Genomic DNA, 13,572 nt, shown 5'->3' with positions numbered 1-13,572 from the left:
AACTTTTTTAAGAGCTTTGCTTTAAAAAGTCTATACACAAAGCCCAATAATGAAGACACATCTTTAAATGAGATCAAACACGAGATTTTTTTTTTTTCAAATTTGTGCCTTACAGACAAAATTAAAGTGTAATTTGGTGATTTCTTTTATTTCTTTATTTTATTTGGAGTAAAAAAATCCTCACAGCTTGACATCAAAGGCTTAAATTGAGTGTTACAGAGTCATTTAGCAGACCACAGGCAGCTTTACAACATGCTTTAATGAGAAAACAACTATAAATGACACACATGTGTTAAAGCCATACCACCCAAGAATGTTTGGTTTAAAAAATGGAGATGTCAAACAGAGCTGAACATAAATCAGACATTTTCTGACATTATTCTGTCATATTAAAAGTCAGGGAATGCTCTGTAAACAAATATATCCCCCTTGCTTGTCTCTGGAGTTTTCTCTCTTCTTCAGCACACGGGCCTCTCCTGAAAAAGCTCTCCATTCATCACTGCTTGCTGATGAAGCTCTATGAAAATAGCCACGTTGTGAAAGCGAGCCGTGTGGTTGTGAGGAGGAGAGATGTGTCATCTCTGAGCTGTGAGTCACTGGAATGCAGCTTGCCTCAACCTGAAGTCATGATGAGAAAAACACAGCGGGACACACTGTCACTGATCTGGAATCTGTCGCAGCCACTCAGAGAGACTGATGACCTGGATGATGTCCAGTCAGAGCCGATGCTGATGACTGTATTATCAAACAACTCATTCACATAACCAAGTATCATTTTTGTCCTTTCACAGACTTGTTTTATGTATTCAGTTGTACACAGAGGTTGTTGCTCTAACTTTAGCCTCACATGTGACTATCAAAGTCTTATAAGACATATTAAATAGTGATACTGCAGCCTTTTTCAGCCATGTCTTTAGCTCTTAACGCTGCTGTAAACGGTTGTTTGCTCAGCGACATACTGTTAAAAGTCAGAGGTTATAGCAGACTGCAATTAATCTGTGTTAATTTGGATGATGCATTGTCTTTAAGCTCATGATCAGTCATTTAAAAAGCCAGTGGCAGCCGGAACAAATTACACGCTGGCAGGCTGAATCTGTGGCCGGATGGATGCAAATTAAATTGTGAAAACAAGGATGACAGTGATCAGGGCTGATTGGGCCTTCTTAAGAGTCTTTACCTATACAGGTGACCTGTTATTCAGGGTCAAACCTGCAATCATAACACACACTTTAGCAATACCTGTAGCAGTCTGGTTCCATTTTCAATACTGAGGGAGCAACTGGATAAAAACATATTCAAACATGTGATTCCTACCTGCACTGCTCCATTGCTGCCATTTAAAGATGTTGGTCACCTGGTAGACTACGTGATATTTCAGTTTGAATTTGTAACATTTACATTTGGCAGGACTAAAAAACAGAGGCGTAGAAGTACAATTAATGTGGATAAAATGTACTTTAGTACAAGTGAAAATACATGTCTATAAATCTACTCATGTAAAAGTAAAAAGTATTTAAAGTTTACATTTGAGTTCTGATTAATGAGTAGGCCTAACTATTGATGAGTTGTACAATAAAATATTCTATTTCCTTATTGGGAAGAACAACAAGAGAATAGATCTCCAACCAGGTTGTTCGAGTAAAAGGACACCTCTACAATAATGTGAAATGCACAGAAAAATTGAGTGTTAATTAAACTCATATAGACTTAAATTCAACACTTCAAAAGTATCTTTGCTGACACCACACTACATACAGCTAAACTGCACCTGTGTGTTAAATATTTTACAGTTTGACAGAGCTGCAGTAACTCTTGAAAATCAATGGTAAGGTGGGTCTCCTCTGGAAAGAATAAAGCAGAAAGCCAACTTTATTGTAAGGCAATGCATACTAATGTACTATGTGTCCTTTAGGAGCCTGTAAAGTCACAGGTGTAAAAGCTTACTCAGTGAATAACTTCACTTCACTTCACTTACACATCTAAATGTGCTGCCCATGGGCATGATGGGGAACTCTGCACGGACATGCCACCAGATTTGAAATTGCAGTAGGCAGACTTAGATCATTTGACTCTACAGAGTTTAACCAACATGGGTGGATCAATACTGTCAAATAACTCCAACGATGAAGATCACTTCACTTAGAATTGAGTTAAAATTAAACTTTTGGAGTTAAAATCAACTCTGGAATGTTTAACCCATCCTTTTTGGGATGATGTGGAATTGTTCTCTCTGTGCTACTGTGTAATCAGAGGAGGAAAAGAGAGTCAAGCTCTACACAAGTCCACACTCTGGTCTCACCCTGCAGCCAAGGTCAAGCTCAAAGGCATCTCCTTTGTTTGGCCTTTTCAACCCCTGGTAATATGCCCTGAGACCGCTGGTGGTTTTTGGACCACAGCAATTACCAGGGGCTCATGGCAACCCTACTACCTGCATGGATGGTAGCCTAAGTCATGCTTACTTACTTACCCCCACCCCCCACCCCTCTACTGGTAAAAATAATAATACATTTATTGATAACAATTCATTAGCATTGTACTTGCTATAAATGTATTTTTGTGAGGTAAGAGAGGTAGGTATTAATAAGATTTAACTTCAGCCTTTTAGCTTCAGCTTTAGCTTCTTCTTCTTTTTTTTTTTTAATAAAATGTTATTAAATCTTGTATTCAGGGTCCAAAATATGCAACGCTTGCTCCCTTTTTTCTTTCCTTTTTTTTTTGTTTACACAATATTTGGGACAATCCTTGCAACATGTAGGACATGTCTAAGCCTATTTCAGATCCGAGTTTGTCTCGGTGTGTCAGATGAATTCATGCTGCAGCATCAGGGAGGAATGTTCTGCAATACTGGATTCATTCTGAGAAAAAGAAAGGAGATGATGGAAAATGGAGGGCAGATTATAAAAGCAGATCTCTCGGGAGGCTGATTCATCAGGTTGTGTCTCTGGCCTATTAAATTCCTATAAATAATTCCTTTAATAATGGAACATAGTGAAGAGAATACAATACTTGACAATGTCTTCTCTCTGTGTTATAAAGTCAGTGTTATTCCAAAATTCTCCACATTATGCAGCAAATTAAATCACTCCTTATAGTTCTGTGATGTGACCGAAACTGCCAAGAACAAAGGTCAGACAGCATTAGGGATGAATGTTTCTGAAATATTTTTTATTCCATCTTTAATGCTTCTCCCTCTCATTCCTGCAGCTTTCTGTGATAAAACGTACATTCTTCCACCTTCCTCCCACACTCACTTCCTCTCCTCTTTGTCTGCTCCTCAAGGCCGTGTCCTCTCGCTATCACTCAGCAGTTCAGACCCAGTTTGAAGAAGTAATGTAGTACATTAAATGAGATTACAGTCTAATCCCGTGGATTCACTCCAGGGACACTGTAAGTAGCATTAATTCTCCTCTAGTACGACAAGACAATGGAAGTCTTTAAGACCAATTGTAACGACTCCAAGTTGATAAAACCTGGAAGTACATTTACAGGTGCACTAGTCCGTCTGGCCTCATTCTGCATGTCTGCAGGCTGACAGAAATATTGTATATTATTTTTGTATGATTCTTTATTAATTAAAATAATAAATATGGTGTAATTGACATTAGATTGTAAGCCATTTACTAGTTGAAGATTTTCAAATGCCTTTCCAACTCTTCTGACTGAGTTTTGTTGTGCAACACTGACACCTTGTGGACATTTAAAGACATGACAGCCGTTTGTCAGTGCCACCATAGAAACACTACACACAAAGATGGGCCTTCTGCAGATGAGGCCTTGTTTAAGACAGGATGAGGATGTTCTTGATGAGAAAATTTAAATGGTAGATGTGGTTTAGTTTAAAGTTAAAAACCAGTTTTAATACATTTAGCATAACTTTCAGTGTCTCTTTGCTGTCTTTTAATATTCTTAATGCAATAAAGGCCCCATTTTCATTGCTGCAGAGCTTGTTGATTTGGCTTGTGTATGAATAGTGCTTTGTATTTAAACTTGCCTTGTATGAATTTTATTTATGCCAGCTCTTAAATCAGCTGTGGTATAGCATCATTCCTACATACTTAAAAGATTTAGAAAGAGCTTCATCTGTATTCATTTAAGTACAAGGCTGTAAAATTTTCAATACTTTGAAACATTTTGATACAATGTGTTTGTGATACATTCACTTCATTTTTATATAGATTTTATAGGAAAGTTTCCAAGCTTTACAGAATTACATGTTTATCGTGAAATATACCTATACATTTGTGGAATTTAGATAATTTTCAGGAGTTTACCTGCAACTATTATGCCACTATTCGCAAGATGTCCATCTGTCTGGGTCATTCTTGTAAACACAATATCTCAAGAAGGCTTTGAGGGATTTTCATCAGACTTTAAATGAATATTCACCTACACTCAAGGATGAATTATTACATTTAGGTAAAATGTAAGTCATTGGGCTTCAGTTTATCACCTGCTTTCCTGGTTGTTCTTGTAAACCTGATACTTTTAGACTGCTTTGAGGGATTTACTGTCTTTGCACCAATGTTTGTCCTTACTCCTTATAATCTTTTCCTGACTTGAGTGGCCACGTGAGGGGGTCAACATGCCACTATTCATCTTTACAAATGTAGTGACTGTTTTTCACTGTCCCTGACATCCTGCTGTCTGCTTTTTGTTTGTAAATGTATGCATTGGTGTGGGTGGAGAAAGCTAAATGACTTGGAGGAAGATGCATCTGGTTGTGGCAGATGTTTTGGTTAACTTGCATATGTGGTCAATTTGGGAAATGTTTGCTGCTGAAATTTGCTATCTTGTGTCTTCAAAAGCATTCCATTCAGGAACATCTCATCATACATTTAACCATTTTATTGTAAAATGGATATATAGTTTTACTTTGTGGAGAAGGGTCTGCTCCAAAGATGCTCCCTGGGTTAGTAATGCATGCTTTGACTTTCCAAGAACCACATGGCTACCACTCACGTATGGATAGATACATTTATGACAATGCATATTTAAGATATGCATATTGCATATCTTGTACTGCATCTGCTGTGTATGAATGCTCTTGTTTACCTGTAACTTTGTTATTTGTGCTTCTGCCTGTCTCAGCAAGGACACCTTTTAAAAAAAGATTTTAAATCTCAGTGAGGTTTTTGCTAGTTAAATAAAGGTTAAATTAAAAAAATATATATTTGGGATGATAAAAGTAGCTTGAGTTAGAGATGTACTGGTTAGATTTTGGCAGTCAAAAGTCAAGTTCATCGGGCTTGTGTTCAGCCCTTGCTGGTGAATATCTCAAGAATGCTTAAACTTTGCACAAATATAAACAAGATGAACTAATTATATTTTTTGGAGGTCAAAGGCCAAATGTAGAATCATTAGGCATCTTAGTCAATCCTTTACTTATGCCGTTTGTGCAACAGGAAACACCCAGCCCATCCTCTTGACGAGACACTGGATTTTCACTGTCTGCTGTGTGGAAACTTTGCAGAGGCATTTAATTACTTCGTGGTTGTTGTAGCTGATCCAAAAAAAGGAAAAAAAAAACTTACTTGATAACTACTTACTTGATAAATCCAATAGCTGTCACACTTTGCATAAATGTGGACCGAAGTTGATTCAGTATCTGTAAGGTAAAGACTAAATACTCTTGTTTAAATTCTTGATGCAGCATAAAGAGTTTGATTAATTCACTGAGATTAATCCGACATATCTGCCTTTTAGAACCTGTGAAAACCTCTCATCTGACAAGAAGAAGCTCCCTTTAGATCTGCTGATGTCTGCAGCTGTAATGATTTATGTGCATGAAAAAAACTTTGAAATACCCTTTATAATTTGTAAGTCCAAAGCAAAGGTTATTCCACATTTACTTTTAAACAGACTGTCATGGGTTTTGTTAATAGTCTGCAGATTTGTATCCTCCTGGAGGAAATATCAGGTCAAGACCTGCTGCAGGAGCTCATTTAACCTCTCCTCCCTCTCTCTTCAGAAACATTTTCACTAAAGAGCAAAGTGGACATTCATCTTAAACTCTCCTCCTCTCCAGATGAGATTACACCTGACTTTCAGAGTATAACGGGTCAACAAAGTAGCACCAAGGAAGCTTGAAGGGCTGCAAATCAGGACTACAGTAAGTCATCATATGTTACTGAGAAACATCAAAATACATTTAATCCCAACTGGAGTGACCCAAATTTCAATCCACTCAGATTTATTAAAGCGGAATAGGTGCAGTTTGGACCTTAGATGGACAAAATATCTCCTCAACAAACAGTGCACCAGTCCTTTGTGAAATGATTCCATAATCAGTCTTATTATAGTTTAAAAATACCAAACTAGCAACATTAAAACTTTGATAAAAGGCCGTTGGCAACCACTGTTAAAGCACAATACATCTGCTCTTTTCCAGGCATACAGCTTTGACCCACTCAAAATAACTCTGCGGCCCACTTCTGGGTTCTGACCCACCAGTTAATAGCCATGGCTATAGACTTAACATGGACAAATGTTGTGAAAGTGCTTTTGTGGATTCCTTAATGGTAGATAACTATGATGAGCTGCCCTCCTGGGTACCATGTAAATTTGAAAAATGCCCTCTTCTGTAACTTTTAAATGGGAAAAGTTGACAAAGTGCCTTCTTTAGTGTCCCTTTAATGGTTAAAACCTGACAAAGAGCCCTCTTTGTTGCCGTACTATGGTCAAATTTTGGAAAAGTCCCCTCTTTGGTGCCATACAACGGAAAAAAATGACAAAGCTTCCTCTTTGATGCACTCTAAATAAAGGAAATTAGCAAACTGCCATGTTTGATTCCCCTTTAATGATTAATACATGCATAAAATTTGGCAAAGTGCCTTCTTTGGTCTCCTCTAAATGGATACATTTTTTGTCCTCTTTGGTGCACTCTGAATTTCTCTCTTCAATGCCCTCTTAATGATTAAACACCTGATGAAGCGCCCCCTTTGGATCATTTAAATGTGGAAAAGTGCCGACTTTGGTATCCTCTAAATGGACAAGATCTAACAAAGCGGCCTCCTTGATGTCCTATAATGAAGAAAATTTGACAAAAAGCTCAATTTGGTGCCCTCTTTATGGTCAAAAACTTGACAAAGTGCCCTCTTTGGTGTCTTTTGAATGTGCAGAATTTGACAAAGTGCAACATTTTGCCTTCTTTGGCACATGTCGAAAAGCAGAGAAGAATCAACTAAGTTCCAACAGCTCTTTCGGTTTATTTTCAGTGAAATCTTTCTTTGAGCATCCTTGTGAAATAAATGGTCAATTATTCAATGATCCCTCACCCCTTAAATATAGCAGTCATAGCAGACATATCATCTCAACCAGGGTTTCTTTGTATTTTATCAAATGTACTTCCACTTCTGTACATCGGTGCCTCCCACATACAGCAGGTGCCCTTTAACATTTTCGCCACTGTCCCTAAATAATCTTGACTCCCTCTTGAGGAGCAATATAAAAGAATAAACTGATGTTAAAGGTGAGCTCCAGCTGAGGACACAGAGGCAGTACTGTGCCATTTTATGGGCTGTACAGTAACTGGTTAACAGTTAAAGGTCAAGGTCAGTATGGATGGCTTATCTTACCAACACTTTGAGAGAATGTATTAAAACTTTGAGCAAACGCCCACCTGTAAGCCCATGGAGAGATGCTGAGCAGGTTGATCGGGAGGCGGCTCTTGCTGCTGTTTGGGGACCTCGCCGTGGTCGGGCACGTGAGGTTTAGTTTGTCGTGTGGCTCGAGCTGCGGCGCGTGATGAAAAGCGCTCACCACTTCCACCGAGAGTCGCCCGAACATCTGCTCCAGAATCTCCTCCGGCAGGTCCAGGCAGGGCCGGGTCCTGCTGGCCTTTTTCTGGATCCGTCCAGTCCTGACGGGCCAGCCGATCACGACCAGGACCAGGTGAAGCAGCAGCAGCAGTAGCGTGACGCGGAGATGATACGGCTCCATGGCGCTTCTGGGTACGGTTGGTGATGTGCCAAACACGGAATCCAAAGTGAAAATCCCTGCCTTATCTTTTCGTCTTCGTCAAAAGAATCCCTTTGTATATGAGACGCCCTTTAACCATTAAAAAAGAGACTCTGCTCGGTTAAAATCCAGGGAAATGTTTGATGCGTAGAAAAATGAGCGGCAAATAGTCCACAGTCCTGGCTTTGACACCGCAGCACAGGCTCGCCGCCAATAGAACTGAGGAAACATTTTAGCACAACTCATCCACAGTGACGCCAGGAGTAATAACTGCATCAAAATGTAAAACTAACCAGTAGAGAGTTACAAACATCTGCTGCCTTCCGTTTGGGACAGACTGTCGTTCTCACACAGCTGACTGAAGACGGTGGGAAAGACAAAAATACCTTCATGTTAAAGTGTTAAGACTTTGTTAGCATTCTTTACTATTTTGAATAAATTTGACACATCAACTTTCTTGCTGAGGTCAACAGGTGCATATATGAACAGTCAAACAGAGTGATGCTTTAAGACACCGTGCATTACCATCCATTAGGCCAAATCTCTGCAGAGAAAATTGCAAAATTTCATAATTTTTATTTTTTAAAAGTTACCTTTGGTTAAACTCAAACATCCCCATTGTTGTGAAAGGATTTCATTCAAAAAGCTAAGGTTTCATTACAATGTTAGTCCTTAAATCATGATTGAAACACGGTGCTGCTTTATAACAGACCAGTGATGACTTTGAGGATCTCCTTCCTACATTTTTTGCTACAAACATGCGAAGGCATTCAACCAAGTGGAGTTTATTACCGTATGATGATTATATAAGGAAGGTTGAAATAGGGTTTTCCCAAGATCAATATTTTCAAGTTAGCTATGATTCTAGTAAATATTAAATGTTATTGATACCAATTCTGATAGCACAGCAACAAAAATGCAATTCCTAGATACCAAATATTGGGCAATGTCTTATTTATTTTTTCTTATTTTTAAGTACTAAAGATTAGAGGCAATCTCCTTCACACTGTCAATGGATTATACCTGGTACTGGTGCATTTTAGACAGTCACCTCCTCTGCTTTTTGCTGGTTTGTAAGAGAAATAAACATGACTTCAGCACCTTTATGAGACTTAAAGGGATATTTTGGAATTTTTTAAGGTGGGTCTATGAGGTCCTTGGCTATAGTAGTGGCATTAGCCTCCAGTGATTTCTGTGAAAGTTGCTCCTGTGGTTATTACCAGCTCAGTGTAGTGGCTGTAAATAGAAAAGTTCTATCCGCATAGTTTAACAAGTTTTGCAGTGTGGCATTTTTAAACTTTAATTTTTACTTCAAATATAAATTTAAACACAGTCCAACCATGCTTATACTCTGAATCAAGTGGTAGAAAAATGAAACTACAAACAGAAAGTATTACAAGTATCACAGCATACATTTATCAATCATATTATCCATGTCTGTTTCAAAATTTCATAAATGAAAAACACAAAATTAGTCTTAGAATCTCAAAACTCTGACTTTTTTATCACAAGTGAAAAAAAAATCATCTCAAATGTTATTTTCAGTGGCCCTAATAGTCTTCTGTACATTTGGCATTGTTTAAGGCTGAATCTTTATTGTTGATTTGAAGGAAATAAGAAGCTCCAGCAACACTTGTAGTTTAGAGAACAGCTTTTAGACATTTTCAGGTTTAGACCTCCATCAGGGTCATCCCGATAAAGGCTATAAACCGAAACACAATGGCCTAATTAAAGACCCCGTAAAGTGAAATCCAAAGAAAGTGTCTTGACATAGTAGATATGATGGAATATGGCTGCTTTAGATGTGTGAAAACACTGAAAACACATGGCAGTGTTAAAAAATTGAACTGTTTTGACATATACCCATATATCTTGATATGAAGCAACAATGTATCAGTGAAATATTTATGTATACAATCATTTAATCTTAACATGCAGATTTTTTTTTTTTTTTTTGCAAAGAGAAGTCTGACTGACACTTTAGCAACATCCCAAATATTGCCATGAGTAAAACAATTAAAGGGATAGTTCAGTGTTTTTGAAGTGAGGCACTTCTGGGTTTTACCTACAGGAGACGGCGTCAGTGGGGCCATTTTATTTACCAGGTTATCTTTATGAGTGCCAGGCTTTACACCACTATGGATGGAGTCTTAACTAACAAGTATTTCAAAATGGGCTACATTTTGATAAATCAAAACCTCCAACTTTAGGACATACAGTATGCATGCAGTGTTTAGATTTATTTTCAATCATTTTGTCACCATTTTACTGCAGAAGATTGCACATCCTCCCTGGGGGTGATCCATCAAACAAACCTTTATTGACTTAAGAAATACCTGTAGGTTTTGAAACAAGACAAACATTATAGTCAAGTTTGAATCTTTATTTTGGATTCAAAGGAAACAAGAAGCTCCAGAAACACTTGTAGTTTAGGGAACAACTTCCAGACCATTTCAGGTTTAGCTTTCCATCAGGGTCTTCCCAGCTGAGGCCACAAGCCAAAATGTATTTTTCTGGACAGATTCCTTTTTGCTTGTGACCTCCATCAGGTTCATCTTGACTAAGGCCACAAGTTGTTCTCTAAACTTTGAGTTGCTGACGCTGGTTTCATTAAGAACTGGAGCATGTGAACAGCCTTTTAAACCAGCTTCTCTTATTTCGAGCCTTCTCCTCCTGCATTTCCTCTATCTTTGTCTCCAGCTCATCCATCCTTCGGGTCATCTCTCTCTCTTTTGCAACCCACTCGTTCTTTTTCTCCTCGTGGCGTTTGTGGAGCATCTGCAGAACGTCATGGAGGGAGCGTCTCTCCTCCTGCCAGTCTCTGCTGTTCTTCAAGCTTCTCCTCCGCTTTCCTTTGTGCAGCTTTTAGCATTGTGTTTTCTCGCTGTAGCTGATCGAGCTGGACCACAAAGGAGGCCCTTGCCTGTTCCAGTTCTTCCTTGAACTTCAGCTCATCAGTTTGCTGCTCTTGGTCCTGGTGGTTTCTGACCTGCTGATATACATTTGGAGCTTTCTCCTTGGACTCCAGCTCATCAGCTTGCTGCTCTTGGTCCTGCTGGTTTCTGACCCACTGATATTCTTTTGGAGCTTTCACCTTTGCTGGAGACTTCAAAGTTAGGGCCTGATTAAGGAGATCCAGCTGGACAGTTTGCAGGTGAAGGTTGATATTTTCTATCTCTTTAGCTTGACTGCGCTGGAACCCCTGGCTGGTGCTTTCTTCCTTCCCGGGGCAGCATTCAGTCTTCAACGCCTTCTTCAGTAAAGCAGCCTGTTCCTGATGCAGCTTCACACTCAGGTTTTGGATGCCCGTTTTTAAAGTGTGAATCTTTTGAGCCTGCTCTGGCTCAACTTTTATTATATTCTTGAGACTGTTTTTGTGCAGTTTTGTATCTCTCAAAGTTGCAGTTGTGACAAACATTGTGAGCATCATTGTTAAAATCATGTTGGCTCCCTCAGAAGGCCCTAAGACATGAATGAACAACTCTGTTTACACAAAAAAAGGTGTGTAACATGCTCATAGCAATGAAGAAATTGTAGGTAAAGGTACACAAAATAAACATAGAAAATGTGAACATGTGGAAGAGTGAAAAGACAGTCAGTATTTTAGATGTGTCTGCAAGTGAAACTGGATACAGGTTAGGGCTGGGAAATATGGACTAAAAATGATCTCATTATTTTAACTGAATGGTGAAACAGGATATTAATATTATGTCTTATGAAGAAATATTTAATGGTCATCACTATTGAGCAAACCAGGGATTATAAACTTTGATTGGATTCTAGTGAAAAAAGCAAGTAATTGATATCTTGATGCCACAGGTGCAAAAATCAAAGTCCAAGACACCAAATTTCAAAGGAACAATGGAATATTTGGTGGCATCTTTACTCATATTTTTGACAAAAAAGGAAGCACCGTTTAAATCACTCATGTAAGTATCAACATTGGAAAGGTACTGAAGGTGGAACCACTGAGGAGCAAGACAGCACCTTACTCCTTGCCTGTTCCAACAATTTTTTCAAATGTTGCCAATGTATTTTAGTCATTTAAAAACATTCTGAAGCTTTTCTGCCATTTTTTGATAATCAAAAACAATAAATTACTCGGGGGCTTCTATTCTTCTCTTTTTGTAGCCATGGTAACATAGCTGTATCAATAACATGAGTTTCACTAATAATGTGAAACCCCAAATAGAAGTGGAACAATAGATGGATTGAAATGATAATTCCCCATTTAGACTAAACATTTCCAATAGATGAAATTGCAGTCAATAAGCATATTGATCTTGGAACTCAGAATGGCCCCTGAAGTCAGTATTTTGACTCACAGACTTGGAGAAACCTCAGTTTCCTTAGTTAAAAACTTGTTATAACTGGAACATGGTTGGTTCATGTGGGATGTTGCTCCCAGTTCAATCAAGGCCACTTTGTCAAGAAACAGACATGATTTGTGGTTATAATTTTTCTCTCTTAAAAGCAGTTATTGATTCGCTGTTATTGCTGCTGTTTGTATTTGGCAGTTCCTTTTCCTACAAAGAAAGCCTGAGGTGCAGACAGAAGCAGCAAAAACCCCAGGAGGCATCAGTGACAACAGAATGACACTGAAAAAGTCAGATGTAGCATAAAAGAGGAGCTGGGGTGGAGGAGGGTCTCAAAAACTTGCAGATGGAGCAGCAATGCTTAGCCAGGCTAGAGCAGCTTAAATATGGCAGCATGAGTGGGATTCGCCAATATAGTGCTGTCAGTCACGTTTCTACGGGCCAATCAGAGCAACAAACCACGTGACGTAGCCACTACCGAGGACTAAACTCCATAGGGAACTGCATAACGCAAACCATGGCGACAATAGACATGTCAGTGCATGACTTTTGTCATTTTTGAAAACAACTAAATGCTGTTCTTTATTTCTTCTGTTAATGAAGAAATTTCATCAAGTTCTGATAAAACTGGTGCTTTAGCAACATCCATGCTAATGTCTTTCGTCATAATTGCACTGGTCTCTTGTTGCTGCTTGCATACTTCATGACTCCACTGTGCCAGAAAGTACTGCCCCTCCTCACTGATTGGTTCTATCATTTTCTAACCAGGCCCAAACGGTTCAGATGGGAGTTTTGCAAGATGGATTTGCCAGTGACAAACTCGGAAATGGGCAAATCCATCTGCTATGCAAGGTTACTGCTGGTCTGGTCTGTCATTTTTTATTCAAGCAAGTGAAGATGAATAAGATGACGAAATGAAAATTGCAGTTCATCCACCAGATTTGACAGAATATCTATATCATATATCTAAAAAAAAAATCGGTACATTGCTCAGCCCTAATCCAGGTATGACAATCCTCTTAACTCTGCCTCAGTTTGAGCTACAACTTTAAAGGTCAAACAACCACAAACAGACACATTTAAAAAAATGTTTTAAGTGCATTTTTGTGACTTCAGTACCCCCCTTCATTTAGTTATTTCATTGAGATGAATGCACCAGTGCGTTAAATTATATAACCCATATAACAAGCCAGCTAAAGCCTAATTTACTGCAGTTTTCCCTCTAAATCTCCTCTTTATCAGTTGCTTTTCCTGGAAAGCTTCACATTCATAACTCAGACTGTCACTTTATAACCTTAAA

At 38.6% G+C, this 13,572-nt stretch overlaps 1 protein-coding gene across 1 annotated transcript; it reads right to left on the bottom strand.

The window, feature by feature from the left end:
• Window positions 1-586: 586 nt before the first annotated feature.
• LOC121522184 (interleukin-17D-like) lies at window positions 587-7,989 on the bottom strand. Its single transcript, XM_041806319.1, has 2 exons — window positions 7,619-7,989; window positions 587-618 (listed from the first exon to the last, which is right to left on the bottom strand). Exons 1-2 carry the CDS (start codon window positions 7,936-7,938, stop codon window positions 594-596), a joined length of 345 nt encoding a protein of 114 aa, XP_041662253.1. The 5' UTR covers window positions 7,939-7,989; the 3' UTR covers window positions 587-593.
• Window positions 7,990-13,572: the final 5,583 nt, after the last annotated feature.

Source organism: Cheilinus undulatus, linkage group 15 (assembly GCF_018320785.1).
Source record: "Cheilinus undulatus linkage group 15, ASM1832078v1, whole genome shotgun sequence".
Classification (NCBI taxonomy): domain Eukaryota; kingdom Metazoa; phylum Chordata; class Actinopteri; order Labriformes; family Labridae; genus Cheilinus; species Cheilinus undulatus.
Note: the sequence above shows the minus strand (reverse complement) of the source record. Positions and strands in the feature narration are given on the sequence as shown.

Excerpts from the sequence above, each read along its gene's own strand:
- LOC121522184 (XM_041806319.1), bottom strand. The coding sequence starts at position 7,938 with ATGGAGCCGTATCATCTCCGCGTCACGCTACTGCTGCTGCTGCTTCAC. Across the intron at positions 619-7,618 it reads ATCTCTCCATGGGCTTACAG|GTTGAGGCAAGCTGCATTCC; the intron begins GTGGGCGTTTGC and ends TCATGACTTCAG.